The sequence below is a fragment of the Cyprinus carpio genome, chromosome B25 (assembly GCF_018340385.1).
Source record: "Cyprinus carpio isolate SPL01 chromosome B25, ASM1834038v1, whole genome shotgun sequence".
Classification (NCBI taxonomy): Eukaryota; Metazoa; Chordata; class Actinopteri; order Cypriniformes; family Cyprinidae; genus Cyprinus; species Cyprinus carpio.
In genome coordinates, this window is record NC_056621.1 from 2,151,613 (window position 1) to 2,168,349 (window position 16,737).

General features: G+C 41.3%; 2 protein-coding genes across 2 annotated transcripts in view; both read right to left on the bottom strand.

Moving 5' to 3' along the window:
- Positions 1–16,737, bottom strand: part of myo9ab (myosin IXAb) — a 709,890-nt gene that overhangs the window by 469,667 nt on the left and 223,486 nt on the right.
- The window catches only part of nell2a (neural EGFL like 2a), a 101,308-nt gene that overhangs the window by 49,250 nt on the left and 35,321 nt on the right, over positions 1–16,737 (bottom strand). The window contains 4 exon segments of the mRNA XM_042753070.1: positions 9,656–9,784; positions 10,407–10,512; positions 11,821–11,915; positions 16,475–16,577. Coding sequence (XP_042609004.1) covers positions 9,656–9,784; positions 10,407–10,512; positions 11,821–11,915; positions 16,475–16,577 — 433 coding nt within the window.

Sequence of the window (16,737 nt, forward strand, 5' to 3'; positions counted from 1 at the left end):
ATATAGCCTCGGTTGATGACGTCATCTGAGCGCGCCCCGCAACACGGGGCTATAAATAGATAAGCCACAGGTGCATCAACAGGTCTTTTGTCTTCAGATCATTCTGTGCATGTGTGCGTCAGGAAGATTCTTTTTTGTCTACTACAGATCTTCGTACGATGACCCAACGAAACAGTAAGTGTTGTGTTCCTCCATGCTCTCGTCCTATGTATGAGCTGGATACGCATGATTACTGTTTTGTTTGTTTGGGGGAAGAGCACGCGGTTCTGGCTTTAGAGCCGGGCGAGTGCGAGCATTGTGAACTGTTCTCAGTGAAGATGCTTCGTGCTCGTCTGAACTATTTTCAGACCGCACCCACCTTTTCGTCGGAGGGCTCTCGTGCGGGTCTGCGTGACGAGCGAGCGACGGGCCCGTCCCTTTTGCTTGCAGTGTCACCAGATCCACGCATCCTCTCTCGTGATCTCGAAGCGCGCTCCGGTGCTTCTTCGATTCACGAGGAGGATGATGATATATCTCTTGAGTCTTCGGGCGATGAGCAGGCCTCTGAACGCTCCTCTCGCGAGAGGAAATCGGTCGAGGAGCTGCTCGAGGTGGTTACTCGCGCGGTGGACAGGCTGCAGCTTGACTGGCCACGCGACCAAAGAGACCCCCAAACGTAGTAAGCTGGAGGATAGGTTTCTGTCGGGTAGGAGAGAGAGACCGCAACATCAGTCTCTCCCCTTTTTCGAGGACCTCCATGATGAACTGTCGAAGTCATGGTGCAAACCATATACTTCCCGCATCTTTGTGCCCTCGACATTTACTTTTTCAACTATCGTGGATGCAAAATCGCGGGGATATTCGGAGATGCCTCGGGTTGAAGAGTCGCTTGCGAGCTATCTCTCACCTGAATCTGCATCTTCGGTGAAGAAACCTACTCTCCCCACTAATCCTTGTAGAATTACATCATCGCTAGTGGGTAAAGCTTATCAAGCTGCAGGTCAGGCTGGTGCTGTGCTGCACACTATGGCAGTGTTACAGGCATACCAGGCTGACCTATTGAAGGACTTGAGTGTGGGCAGTACAATCGACGAGGAAGCATTCGCTGAGCTTCGTCGGGCCACAGATTTGTCTCTCCGGGCGACCAAGCAGACGGCTCGTTGCCATTGGCCGGTCGATGTCAGCTTTAGTCAGCACGGAGAGGCATCTGTGGCTTAATTTGACGGGCATTAAAGAGAAGGAACGTTTGTTTCTTTTAGACTCCCCTATCTCTCCATCTGGCCTGTTTGGCGATTCAGTTAATTCGGTCGTCGACAGGTTTAGGGAAGTAAAGAAACATGAAGAAGCGTTCGTTCAGTTTCTTCCTCGCCGCACTCAAGGGGAGGGGCCATCAGCCACCCAGCCTCGCCCCGGTCCTTCAAAAACCGGGGAGGTTAAAAAGCAGAGCGTGGCAGACCGTGCTCCCCCTCGTAGGGATTGGGGACAGGTTCGCCGTGCTCAGCAACCTCCCAAGCCAGACCTCAGGACTTTTATTAATAGGAAGAAGAAGTCCTGACGCGCCATGGCACCCGTGGTGCTGGTGGGGGTAGTCCCTCACGGGGGGGGGCGCGCTCGAGAGCTTTTCGCCCCGCCCCGTTACCCTCACAAAACCCCTCCATCCCCGCCGCTTCTGGTGTCTCGGGGGGCGGGGGTTTCCAGCGAGATTTTAGATGTTCCAGTACTTCCTGCCATCATTCTGGACACGGAACATCTAACATCCCCTCAAAAGGAAGTATTGAAATTGGTACCACTCTCAGAGAGTCTGGCAGCGTGGAAACTTCTGCCAGGCATTTCTGCATGGGTATTGAGCACAGTACGGGTAGGATACAGGATCCAATTTATTCGTCATCCTCCACGTTTCAACGGCGTGGTTTCCACTTCCGTGAAACCGGAGCTGATGCAGGTACTGTCTCAAGAGCTACAAACTCTTCTGGGGCAAAGAGGCCATAGAACATGTTCCTCTTCCACAGAGAGAGTCGGGCTATTACAGCAGATACTTCCTAGTTCCCAAAAAGGGTGGGGGGGAGTGCGTCCAATCTTGGATCTTTGAGGCTTAAACCGTACAATCTGAGCACTCAAGTTCAAGATGTTAACCGTCAAGACGGTCGTGTCGCAAATTCGGCATCGCGATTGGTTTATCACGATCGATCTGAAGGACGCATATTTTCATATAGAGATTTTGCCACAACACAGGAAATTCCTGAGGTTCGCTTTCGGGGGCGAAAGCATACCAGTTTCGGGTTCTTCCTTTCGGCCTAGCCTTATCACCCCGCACGTACACAAAATGCATGGATGCAGCGCTGGCTCCATTACGACTCCAGGGCATTCGCATTTTGAATTATATCGACGATTGGCTGATACTAGCGCAATCGCGAGAGATGGCGCTACAACACAGGGACATCGTGTTAGCTCATCTAGTTTCTCTGGGGTTGAGACTCAACACCGAGAAGAGTGTTCTCTGTCCGACTCAGAGAACGACTTATCTCGGGATCGTTTGGGATTCGATCACGATGCGGGCACAACTGTCTCCCGCTCGGATCGAGACCATTCAGCAGACCATGAGCCAAGGTCAGGCTAGGCCAGGATCGCACTGTTCGTCAGTATCAAAAGATGTTAGGTTTCATGGCTTCAGCATCCACGGTGATTCCTTTGGGGCTGTTGCACATGAGACCGTTTCAGTTGTGGCTAAAAGCCAGAGGATTTCATCCGAGAGCCAATCCTCAAAGGCAAATAAAAATGACGCGCCGCGGGCTTCGTACACTATCTCTGTGGATCAGACCCCGGTTCCTTGCCTTGGGTCCCACTCTAGGGGCACCGTGTCCGTCGCAGACTGCTAACGACAGATGCCTCCCTGTTGGGCTGGGGAGCAGTTTTGGATGGCCACCCAGCTCAAGGGGAATGGGGGGGTCGTCAGCTCGATTGGCATATCAATTGCCTCGAGCTGATGGCCGTATTTCTGGCTCTGAAATATTTCCTCCATCATTTGAGAGACTGTCATGTTCTAGTACGGGTGGACAACACACAGCAACAGTCTCATATATAAATCACCAGGGGGGTCTGCGCTCACGCAATCTGAACAAGATAGCGAGGCAGATTTTTCTTTTGGGCCCAGGACAAGCTCCTGTCACTCAGGGCAGTTTACATTCCGGGGCGTTTGAATGTGGGAGCGGATTTACTGTCCAGACAGACACTTCCGACAGGGGAATGGAAACTCCACCAGAGGTAGTGGAACAGATTTTTGGGAAAAATTTTTATGAAGCAGAGGTGGACCTCTTCGCCTCCCTTCAGACAGCGCCCTGTCCCATATACTTCTCTCTGAGTCACCCAGCCCCCCTGGGTCTGGATGCGATGGCACACACACATGGCCCAGAATGCGCCTGTATGCATTTCCTCCAGTTTCTCTGCTCCGGGGAGTCCTAGCCAGAGTTCGCCAACAAGGGTCTTGCCTCTTGCTGATAGCGCCACGTTGGCCAAACAGGGGTATGGTTCTCGGAGATAATATCTCTCCTCGACGGCTCGCCTTGGGCGATTCCGGGAGAGGAGGGACCTTCTGTCTCAGGCAGGGGGTTACGATATTCCATCCCAGGCCCGACCTGTGGGAATCTTCATGTTTGGCCCCTGAAGGGTACCAGCTGAGGAACACAGGGCTGTCGCCGGGTGTTATTGATACCATCCTTAGTGCTAGGGCTTCCTCCACCAGACGGAGTTATGCCAGTAAATGGGGTGTCTTTGACAGGTGGTGTGTGGTACACAATGTAGATCCGGTCAACTGCCATATTGCTTCAGTTCTGGACTTCATGCAAGAGAAGTTGTCAACAGGCACATGCCCTGCTACTCTTAAGGTTTATGTGGCCGCTCTTTCGGCTTGCCACGCCTTGATTGACGGGGGTGCCACTCGGGAGACACCCTCTGCTCTCTCGCTTTCTTCGTGGGGCCAGACGACTGAGGCCTACAGTAAAGACCAAGATGCCTTCTTGGGACTTAGCTATAGTTCTCGAGGGTCGGGTTGAGAACCCCCTTTGAACCTTTAGAGTCAGCGTCTGATAGACTTCTAACTCTAAAAATGGTTTTTCTCATAGCAATAACTTCTTTGAAGAGGATTGGGGATATGCAGGCTCTGTCTATCTCACCATCATGCTTAGACTTTGCCCCAGGGAGCGTGAAAGTGATTCTGCATCCTCATCCTGATTACCTGCCTAAGGTTCCGTTTTTCGGCTGTACATTCCCGTCATTCTAGAGGCTTCTGTCCTCCGCCGTTCGCAACGCGCGGAGCAGGAGAAATCTTATAGACTGTGTCCAGTCCGTGCTCTTCGGACTTACTCCACCGCACCTAGCCAGTGGCGTAAGTCGGAGCAACTGTTTATGGTTATGGTGGTGGGAACAGAGGAGGAGCTGCCACCAGGCAGACCATGTCTCACTGGGTCAGGGATGCTATTGCTTTGGCTTATAAGAGCGCGCGGTCAAGCTTCGCCTATAGGTCTTAGAGCTCACTCCACAAGGGGGGTCGCCTCCTCTAGTGCTTTAGCAAGGGGTGCCCCCTTACAAACGGGTTTGTGATGCGGCAGGTTGGTCCTCTCCGCACACATTCATAAGATTTTATAGTTTGGATGTCCATGCTACTCCGGGCTCTCATGTCCTTGAGTCAACATCACAAGCTAATGTCTGAGGCCTTCTGGTGGTTTGGTAGCACACCTGCACAACCTTAGGGGTCCAGACATTTTCAAGCACGGCGGCGTGGGTATTCTCGTTCCCAATGCGCTGAGCAGCGCAGCATCGACTGAAGCTTTCGAAAGGGAACGTTCCCGGTTACTTAGCTGTAACCTTGTTCCCTGAGAAAGCGGAACGAGATGCTGCGCTGCATTGCCGTACTGAAATATGTCCCAGGACTGCTCTTCAGACAAAATGTCCTGTTGATGCACCTGTGGCTTATCTATTTATAGCCCCGTGTTGCGGGCGCGCTCAGATGACGTCATCAACCGAGGCTATATTACCGCCGGGTCAATTCTATCGACGTGTTACACACATTATTCACAGCTGGTCACGAACAAGACGTTTTCCAATGCGCGTTTCCCAATGCGCTGAGCAGCGCAGCATCTCGTTCCGCTTTCTCAGGGAACAAGGTTACAGCTAAGTAACCGGGAACGTTCTTTTTAACCTTTTATTCATCAAATATATTAGACAGCAGAACTGTTTCCAACACTCATAATAAATCAGAATATTAGAATGATTTCTAAATGATCATGTGATAGACTGGATGTTACATGTGACACTGAAGGCTGGAGTAATGATGCTGAAAATTCAGCTTTGCATCACAGGAATAAATTATTTTTTTTTTAAAGTATATTCAAATAGAAAAACTATTATTTTAAGTTGTAAATAATATTTCACAATATTACTGTTTTTTCTGTATTTTTTGATCAAAATAAATGCAGGCTTTGATGAGCAGAAGAGGACTTCTTTCAAAAACATTAAAATAGTAGTAATGTTTCCAAACTTTTTGACCTGTACTGTGTATATATATTTATATATATATAATATATATATATATATATATATATATATATATGTATGTATGTATGTATACATGTGGTTCTTTTGAACTTTTTATTCATCAAAAAATCCAGAAAAGTCAAATGTATTACAGTTTCCACAAAAATATTGTGCAGCTCAACTGTGTTCAACATTGATAATAATCAGAAATGTTTCTTGAGCAGTAAATCATCATATTATTATGATTTCTGAAGATCATGTGACACTGAAGACTGGAGTAATGATGCTGAAAATACACCTGCACATCACAGAAATAAATGACATTTAACAATATATTTATTATGATAATTATTTTTTTTATATTATAATAATTTTTTTATATTTTTTTTTTTATTTTTTTATTAAAAGAATGTAGCCTTGGTGAGCAGAAGAGACTTCTATCAGGATAGTTAGATTTCAGGTAATTGGCAAAGTGGACACTTCAGTAGCTCAATGCAGTACACACTTTAGTTCCCCCTGGTCTCCACGTGACGTCTGTGAAGTGTGTTTGAGATCAGATCTACTGTAACTCTGAGTGTGTAATAATCAGCAGGCTCTTCAGCTGCTCAGTCCAGCAGTCTCTCCCAAAGCTTTATTATGCAGTAAAGCAGCGTGAAGCGGTGCTGCCTCCCTCGAGCTCACGCCCTACAACCTCCCGCATGAAATATTGAAACGGGCCTAGATCTCATCAGCACAGATGCGCTATTTTTAACTCACCCAATGCTCATGACGCCTTTAAAGAGCCACGCAGGCTTCTGCAGAGAGACTGGCGCTCCTCTGCCTGCATAATGAAGAATGCAGACGTGTTTCTGAAGCTCCGGATGCTGGAGAGCGCGAGGCGACGGCGCTGGAAAAGTTTCGTCTCTGTCTCTGGGGTGTGTTCTGATTCACAACAACATCACGAGGTTCCTGACGCTTGTGGGACATTGTTTGGGTTATCGTGTCAGTATCAGGTGAAATGAGGCGATGTGATGACATATACAGCCTGATGCTTGATGCTAGAGATTTTGTTGTACGTTTACACGACAAAACATTGTTCTGTTTAGCACAACAGTTTCAAATGCGTTTCATCTCGCTCTCTCTATACACAATTATTGATTTAAATACGATTTAAAAATTAATTTTGATGAATATAAAATACTTAAAATATAAAATATTTATTATATTATGTTTTATATATTTTATTATATATATATATATATATATATATATATATAATATATATTATATTTATAATATTTTAATAAATATATTTGTGTTTAAAAATGATTTACATTTTATTTCTATCATTTAATTAATAATAAATATAAATGTATGCATGTAAATATTTTCAATATATATACTGTATGTGTGTGTATTTATATATACATAATAATTATGATTAGAATATGATCAAACAGTTTAAAATAGCTGGGCTAAGATATGTAATAATTTTTATGACTGCAGAAATATGTTAATTCAGCACACACATTATCCCACCGGTCACAATTGTGACAGACCATAAAAAAAATTTCACTTAGTTTTCCAAAAAATAATAATTATTATTATTATTATTCATCATTTTAAAGGTTACTAATGACACATGTCTGGGAAAAAATTAAATAGGGTTAAAAATGAATAAATGAATAAATGGGTTAAAACATAATTTAATAAAAGAATTGTTTTAAATAGAATTTCCAAATTTTCCAAAAATTATTTAATTAATATTTTTTATTTAAATTTGCTATATATATATATATATATATATATATATATATATATATTTATGATTTATTTATTTGATAAGAATCACCTGATCTTTTGATTGTAGTCCATCAAACATTTGAAAATCTCTAGCCAGCAGAAAAAAAAAATAGCTGGTATAATTGATATACAGTATGATTGTGGTCGTATCGGCCTGCTCAAAAAAGAGGACGTTCATTGCATTAAAGAGCTGGAATGGGCAAATGTGTGGGATTTGCAAAGCTAAAAGCAGATATGGTCCTGCAGCGAATGATGGAAAGCTCAGCAGCAGGTGTTGCGTCCCAAGCAGCAAGGTTAAACAGAAAGAGCTGACAAATGAAGTGTGGAAGTGGGACACTGCCGGGCGAATCTGTTTCTGGGTTACACATGGCTTATATTCCTGCCAATTTATTTCAAAACTCTTCGATTTCTCCCTCTCCCCTCCGCGGCATCGTTTAGGACCGTCCAGCTCCCTGTGTCTGATAGCATCTTTAATTATTCAGATCCTTTCGTCTTTGATAATTTACTGGCCGGCCGCGCACGTGAGGCTATTTTTAGCCGGCGCGATGAACAGGTTTCATTAGAGACCCGTCTGATGCGCGGGAGGTGACAGGGGCGCCGTGTCCCCACAAACACGGCCCGAGTCATTAGGCATTCACCGAAAGTAGGCCATCCGCGGCTCGGCTCGGCTTTCAGAGGAAAAACCAGGATGAGGAAGGCGGAGGGAGACATTGATGACTTACTCACAGCCGTATGCAACAGCAGCCAATTAAGATGCCGAAGCAAGACGGATTCTAGTCGCGCATCAATAATGCCACTTGGTTAATTAGTCATGTGCATGAAAAACCAACACAGATAACGGAGAATTCTTTATTTTTAGAGTCATCGGTCAACTCGGAAATGTCACTGAATTAATGTTAGAATAACAAGATGAGATGATTAATTAGTCAAACTAATCGCATAGCTATCTGACAGATGGAGAAAGCATCAAATCATTCAGAGTACTGTATTTCATATTCAGCAGTTTGTTCATGAATGTACATCAAACTTTACTGTTTTTTAGCATCTTGCCTCATGAGCGCTGACTACAGACTCATAAAAATTATCGGAAACAAATTTCTTATTGTTAAATTTTCATACTGTGTTATATATTTAATTATATTACTTATAATATTGTATTATATTTGTAATATAATTGTCCTAAACTGTATTATATTATATTGTATCATTATATTATATTTATTTATTTATAATATATTAATATTAATTATTATCAATATTATATTTGTTTTATATTTATTCGTATTTATTCATAACATTAAAATACATTTAACCTCACTATAAATTATAATATATATCTATATATATATATATTATATATATATATATATATATATATATATATATATATATATATATATATATATATAGTTTTATGTAATACTAAATTGTGCTAAATTAATACATTTCAGTATTATAGACAGTAATACAGTACTTCAATTTCAATTACCGAAGCGGTATAATTTTAATTGTAACATATAACAATATTACATGAATATTAATTTTATATTATTAATAATGAACCATATTTATTATATTACATATTATATTTTTATGTAACGTATTGTACCAAATTAATTATATTATTATTGTGTTACATTTATAATATTATAGTATAATTTATTAATAATATAATATTTTATATTTTATATTTATTGCTATTAATTGTAAGACATTAATATTACTTTAATATTAATTTTATTTCATACAATTTATATCACATTACAATGAATTATTACAATGAATTGTACTAAATGAATTTATTATATTATGTTTGTGTAATAATAATAATTATTATATGTTTATAATGTTATATTTATTTAAAAAAAATTAATAATTGGTCATATATATAACATTAATTTTTTTATATAATGAATGATTAATTAATATTATATTTATTAATATTAATTCTAAAACATCATATAACATTAATATTAATTTAACATTACTATAAGTAATATTTAATGTATATCTTGTTTTTATGTTATGCTAAATTGGGCTGAATCAATGTGTTAAATTGGTAAGCTTCAATCCCCAAAGCCATACATGTTATATCAATGCGGCCTATTTTATGTCAACACTCGATTCTGCGTCATTTTACCGGCAGAAAAATCCAATTATCACAAGAGGAGTCATTACACACATGTCCTGGAATAATAATGTATATCCTGGAATATTAAAATCAGCCGGCGGCTCTAATGCGGTTAAATTCCTGTTCCCAGCGTGCTGTAATTACGCCTGGTTTCCCGCAGCGTCTGCGCATGCAAATGTCGCACGAGTTCTGCAGTAAGGGTTTATCTGGCGGATCGTTTGATTGACAGCTCACCTTCGCAGTAGGCGCTGTCCTCACGCAGCGGCCGGAAACCGTTCTTGCAGCTGCAGCTGGCTCCGGCGTCTAAGTTCACGCAGGCCGAGTTCTCAGCACAGATGTTCTCCTCCTCGCAGAAGTCGTGACCTTTGACCCCAGACAGAGGAGATTTGTGTTCATCGATTCATGCTTCTTGAAACACTGTCGCGCTAAAGGCCAAACTACACATCGATTATCGTCTATGGACCCTTTTCACAAGACTGTGACGATGCACTTAAATCCTCGAAAGTTTTTTATATTTAGATTTTTTTATTATTATTTGCATTTATAACAGTACTGCCAAACGATTAATCGCATCCAAAATAAAAGTTTTTGATTACATAATATACGAGTTTGTACTGTGTATATTTATTATGAATATATAAATACACACACATATGGTATATATTTTACAAATATTTACATGTATATTTATATTCATAGAATTTATATTATATAAAATATATTTAATATATAACATATTTTTCTTAAATATATACATGCATGTGTGTGTATTTATATATACATAAAGTACACTCTCATTTATTATGTAAACAAAAACTTTTATTTTGGATCGCGATTAATCGTTTGACATCACTAAATTTTGTATAGTTTTTAATAGTTTTACAGAAACTTGGAGTTGTTAAGTTTGTTAGTAGTTTGTGTTGTTAGTATATTTAACCTCTCTCAAGGTTTTTCGTTCAGAATAAAGGCAGATGCACTTCTGTACCTCTGCAGACTCTGCAGCATCTGTCCGTCAGTGTGATCTGATCAGATTCTGCACAGGTGAGCTGCGGACAGTCTTTAGAGCTCGGAACTCTGTGCATCGTACGATCCTGACAACGAAAAAAACATCAAGGAAAGAAACTGTTTATCATTCGCCCTAAAAAACTGATATAGATAGATAGTTTTGAATGGTTGCTAGGGAATTGCTAGGATGCTCTGGGTGATTGCTAGATGGTTGCTAGGCTGTATGAGGATGTTGCTAGGCAGTTGCTAGGGTACTCTGGGTGGTTCCTAGGTGGTTGTTAGAATGTTCTGGGTGGTTTCTAGGCCATTGCTAGGGTACTCTGGGTGATTGCTAGGGTGTTGCTAGGCGGTTGCTAGGCTGTTTTAGGTGGTTGCTAAGCATTTGCTAAGGTACTCTGCCAGGCAGTTGATAGGGTACTCTGAGTGGTTTGCTAGGGTGTTGCTATGCAGTTGCTAGGGTGTTATGGCTGGTTGCTAGGGTAGGTAATACACTGTGTGGTTGCTAGGCTGTTTTATGTTATTGCTAAGCAGTTGCTAGTTCCTAGGGTGGTTGCTAGTGTATTCTGGGTGGTTTCTATGGTACTCTGGGTGGTTGCTAGGGTACACTGTCTGGTTGCTAGGGTGTTTTAGGTGGTTGCTATGCAGTTGCTAGGGTGTTATGGGTGGTTACTAGTGTATTCTGGGTGGTTTCTAAGGTGCCGCTAGGCGGTTGCTAGGCATTTGCTAGGGTACTCTGTGTAGTTCCAAGCCGGATGTTAGTGTGTTCTGGGTGGTTGTTAGGCAGTTGCTAGGGTACTCTGTGTGGTCCCTAGTGTGTTTCTATGAGGTTGCTTAGCAGTTGCTAGGGTGTTATGGGTGGTTGCTAGTGTATTCTGGGTGGTTTCTATGTTACTCTGGGTGGTTGCTAGGGTACACTGTCTGGTTGCTAGGGTGTTTTAGGTGGTTGCTATGCAGTTGCTAGGGTGTTATGGGTGGTTACTAGTGTATTCTGGGTGGTTTCTAAGGTGTCGCTAGGCATTTGCTAGGGTACTCTGTGTAGTTCCTAGCCGGTTGTTAGTGTGTTCTGGGTGGTTGCTAGGGTATTCTAAGTGATTGCTAGGCTGTTGCTAGGGTACTCTGTGTGGTTGCTAGAGTTTCCTAGGTAGATGTTAAGAAGTTGCAGATAGATACACAATTACTAAACATATACTACTTTAATATTTTTATACTAGTTAATACTATATAAATACTTATTTTCTTGTTTCAGTAAATGAAATATAAATACAATTTTATTTATTTTGTCAAATTTTAGTACTTTTAAATACTTATGTTTAAATACTGCTGAATAGTATGTAAATACTTCAAAACTGTTGTGTAGTGTGTAAATCTACAGCAGTGTCTGGAGAGATCTGTACCCTGCATTCAAACAGCTGGCAGAGTCCTGCGGTGGGATGATGAACAGCACAGCGTTGTCCTTCCACCAGCGTCTGCTCCGAAAACAAGCACATCGCTGCCGAAAAACAACAACAAACACACACGTATGAACACACATCACACTCACAATGAAAGTTAATTGGCTTCCAAACAACACTGGACCCCACTGACTTCCATAGTATGGACAAAAAAGTCCATTTTATTTGCATTCTATTTAGTTAGAAATAAGCATGACGTGACTCAGCAGAAACACAAGCAGCACAAATCAAACCTGCACTATTAATGTGAGAGAAAGAAATGCTACAGTATGGAAATTTGGAGCAAACAACCGACAATTACAAGACGTCTGAGGAGATAATTGTTCCCTAGACAGCAATTATTTCCTCGTCTGACTTCAAATACAACTCTGCATACAGACCAAACCTCACAGAGAACCGGGTTATATAGTTTACAATGAATCATTATTGCTGTTTGCTACATCAGTCCACAAATCATCCATTGTTGAGGAGAGTTTGCTGGTTTAAACACACGTTAAAAATATCTGATAACATGATTTTTAACTCTTTATTTCATTAATATCAACATTAGGCATTGAATAACACTTCTTGAACAGTAATTATAGCAAATGAATTTGATCATTAAAGCTCTAGCAGATCATAAATGTCTTATTATTTAATTGCAGGTTTGTGTTTTAGTTCCAGGATAAAGTTTGCTGGAGTAAACGAATATAAGCGCTTTCCCAGCGCAGTAGGAGAGCGATGCGAGCCGTAAATAGCAGCCGAAATGTTCTGGAGAGACAGAAGACTGTGAGACGCTTTGAAGCAAAGCCTTTGCCGAATGGCCACAAACACCATCAGAACAAAAGCAAAAGCTTTATAGATGTCTGATGAAAACAATCTGTCTGCTCATGTCAGCTAAATTAGCACAAATGAAAAATTATATTCAGAAATGAATCTTTAATGTTTGTTTTAAAACAGAGGTGTTAATTATAGGACCTAAAAGCTCTGCATGTAATGACCTAGAACGCTGTCTAAGACTTGATGGCTGCTCTGTCAATTCTTCGTCATCAGTTAGGAACCTAGGTGTGCTATTTGATAGCAACCTTTCCTTAGAAAGACACGTTCTAGCATTTGTAAAACTGCATTTTTCCATCTCAGAAATGTATATAAAAATACGGCCTATGCTCTCAATGTCAAATGCAGAAATGTTAATCCATGCGTTTATGACCTCAAGGTTAGACTATTGTAATGCCTTATTGGGTGGTTGTTCTGCACGCTTAGTAAACAAACTACAGCTAGTCCAAAATGCAGCAGCAAGAGTTCTTACTAGAACCAGGAAGTATGACCATATTAGCCCGGTCCTGTCCACACTGCACTGGCTCCCTATCAAACATCGTATAGATTTTAAAATCTTGCTTATTACTTATAAAGCCCTGAATGGTTTAGCACCTCAGTATTTGAACGAGCTCTTGTTACATTATAGTCCTCCACGTCTGCTCCGTTCCTCAAAAACTCTGGCAATTTGAATTTGAAAAATACCTAGAATATCAAAGTCAAACTGTGGGCGGCAGATCCTTCTCCTATTTAGCGCCCAAACTCTGGAATAACCTACCTAACATTGTTCGGGAGGCAGACACACTCTTGCAGTTTAAATCTAGATTAAAGACCCATCTCTTTAACCTGGCTTACACATAACACACAAATATGCTTCTAATTTCCAAATCCATTAAAGGATTTTTAGGCTGAATTAATTAGGTAAACCGGAACCGGGAACACTTCCCATAACACCCGATGTACTCGTTACATCGACAGAAGAATGGCATCTACGCTAATATTAGTCTGTTTCTCTCTTATTCCGAGTCCAGTCTGTATCCAGATCAGAGGGTCACTGCAGTCACCCGGATCCATACGTATCCAGCCCAGATGGTGGATCAGCACCTAGAAAGGACCTCTACAGCCCTGAAAGACAGCGGAGACCAGGACAACTAGATGAGCCGCAGAGACAGATCCCCTCGGGACCAAGACCACGGGAACAAGATGAGTCCTCTGCACAATCTGACTCTGCTGCAGTCTAGAATTAAACTGCTGGTTTCGTCTGGCCAGAGGAGAATGGCACACTATTTCGACACACTGTTACCCTGTTTAATACTGTAAAGCTGCTTTGACACAATCTGCATTGTAAAAAGTGCTATATAAATAAAAGGTGACTTGACTTGTTTTGAGCGAAACATTCCGCTGAAGCTCTGAAATGGAGTTCGGACCAGACAGTTTTACTTCAGTAGAGATGGAAAGTTAACTTACACTAAACTCCCCATGGAAGGGAAGTCGTGAGGTTTGCAAGGTGTTGTGAGTCTTAATCGGAATTCAAGTTAAGAATGCGAACTTTTTGGAGTGCACATCACACAGAGCAGTGAACACACACACACTGTGAACACACACCCGGAGCACATGGGCAGCCATTTTATGGGCGGCGCCCGGGGACGCAGTTGGGGGTCGATGCCTTGCTCAAGAAGGGCACCTAAGTCATGGTATTGAAGGTGGAGAGAGAACTGTACATGCACTCCCCCCACCCCCCAACCCTGTTTCCTGCCGGCCCGAGACTCGAACTCACAACCCTTTGATTGGGAGTCGACTCTCTACCCATGTAGGCCACGACTCCACTAATACTAGTGTAATTACAGTACATCATGTGGTTCCATCAATTATCCAAGAGTAAACATGAAATGGTTTAATGCGATACATTTATAAGTGAAACAACATATTTAATCAGAATTTCATCAGAAAGCTTATATAATAAAGTAAATATATAATTTATATTATTATTATTATTAAATATACAGGATACATTATTTATAATAAAATGAACCATTTATTTATAGAGCACTTGTGTATGTTTTATAACATATTTTATAAAAACAATATTTTATGTAAAACGATATACAGAAGAATTTATACATGAAATGGGAAAATGATGTAAATACAAATCAAAATATAAATATAAAAATATATGTAATGTATTAATATAATACAAATTTAAATCATGTGGGAATATGTAATTTTATTCATATAAACAACACAGCGTCATTTATTATATACATAAATGATGACATCATGATGAAGTATCATGAATAGTATATTTAGTATGCAAAAGTGGTTTATTTAAACTTATGTAAATATATTTAAATACATCTATGCAAGTAATAAATATTCATGGACTGCATGCAAAATTCAACAAGCCCAAAAAATGTTTTTATATTTTTAATGTCGAATCAGGCAAGCTTTGTTATATTTGTATGTATTATTATAATATTAATAATATATAACTCATGCAGGGTTAAAACGAAAGGGGCTTGCGCTGCAGAAATGAGCACTATCTCTGAAATTAGCATGGATATCAACTATGACTAATAATACAGCAGGGTCATCTTCACTTTTTAATTATAACCGAATAAATCAGCTGTGACGATAATGACCCGTATCAAACACTGGGCTTCGGAGACAGCGGCTCATCAGGCGACGCTAACTGATTGATTCCTCAGTGCTGAATAACAAACCAGCCGATCTGTGATTGTGTTTCCACTTCATAAAGCTTGTACTGAAACTGCTTTAAAGTAATGGTTAAAATCAAGTATAGATTTGCATAACCCTTGCAGGGCTGCGTTTATTGGCTTGTGATAAATAATTGATTTGAATATGTAAATGTGCTGCTTGACACCTCTGGAGACGGAGTGTGGATGTAGCTTAGCAACACAAATGTGTGGTCAGTTGTCAGGCAACCCAGTGGAGGCGGTTGTATGGAAAGTGACGAAAGTGACGTGACATTCAGCCAAGTGGTGACCCATGTGTGCTCTGCATTTAAACCCATCCGAAGTGCACACACACAGAGGAGTGAACACACACACACACACTGTGAACACAGACCCGGAGCAGTGGGCAGCTATTTTATGCTGCGGCGGCCCGGGGAGCAGTTTGGGGTTCGGTGCCTTGCTCAGGGGCACCTAAGTCATGGTATTTGAAGGTGGAGGAGAGAGAACTGTGCACTCCCCCAACCCACAATTGCCGTGAACATCACTCCACAACCCTGTCGATTGGGAGTCCGACTCTCTAACCATTAGGCCACGACTTCCCCGTATGGAGTGTGTGTGTGTGTGTGTGTGTGTGTGTGATGGGAGAAAAGTGCTATTGTTGGCAATAAGGAGTGACAGAACAGACCATGAGCACAGAGTGTGTTTGTGTTTGTGTGGTGTGTGTGTGTGTGTGTGTGTGTGTGTGTGTGTGTGTGTGTGCATGCACGTGTGTGCAAGTATATGTGTGTGTGTTTGCGTGTGCAAGTGAGTGTTATTATTGGTATATTTGTGATTGTGTGTTTATGTGCACGTGCGTGTGTGTGTCAAGTGTGTGTGTGCACATTTGTGTGTTCGTGTGCATGTGCACGTGAGTGTGTGTGCATTTGTACATTTGTAGTTGTGTGTATGTTTGTTCGTATGCATTTGTATGCGTGCATGTGTGAGTGTCTGCACGTGTGCGTGTGAAGTGTGTGTAGTTGTGTGTGTGCGAGTGCATTTGTGTGGGTGTTAAATGCATGTGTGTGCACATTTGTATATTTGTAATTGTGTGTGTGTGTGTTTGTACTCACACTGGCATTCTTTGCAGCAGGTTCCTGTCACATACGCTGGGGTCATACCATCAGGACACTCAAGCAGGGGGCACAGAATCTTCTCACAGCGGACCGTTCCATTCTACAGAAGTGCAAAAGTTCAGTCAGTGCTGGTGAGTCACTAGTTTGCTGAAGATGAAGCTGTTGTTACACTGCAGTCAAGATACTCTTTTGTAGTTTGCTTCTGTACATGCGCAACAGTTATTTCTGTGAGGACTGTTCATAATAATGACCCTTTAACG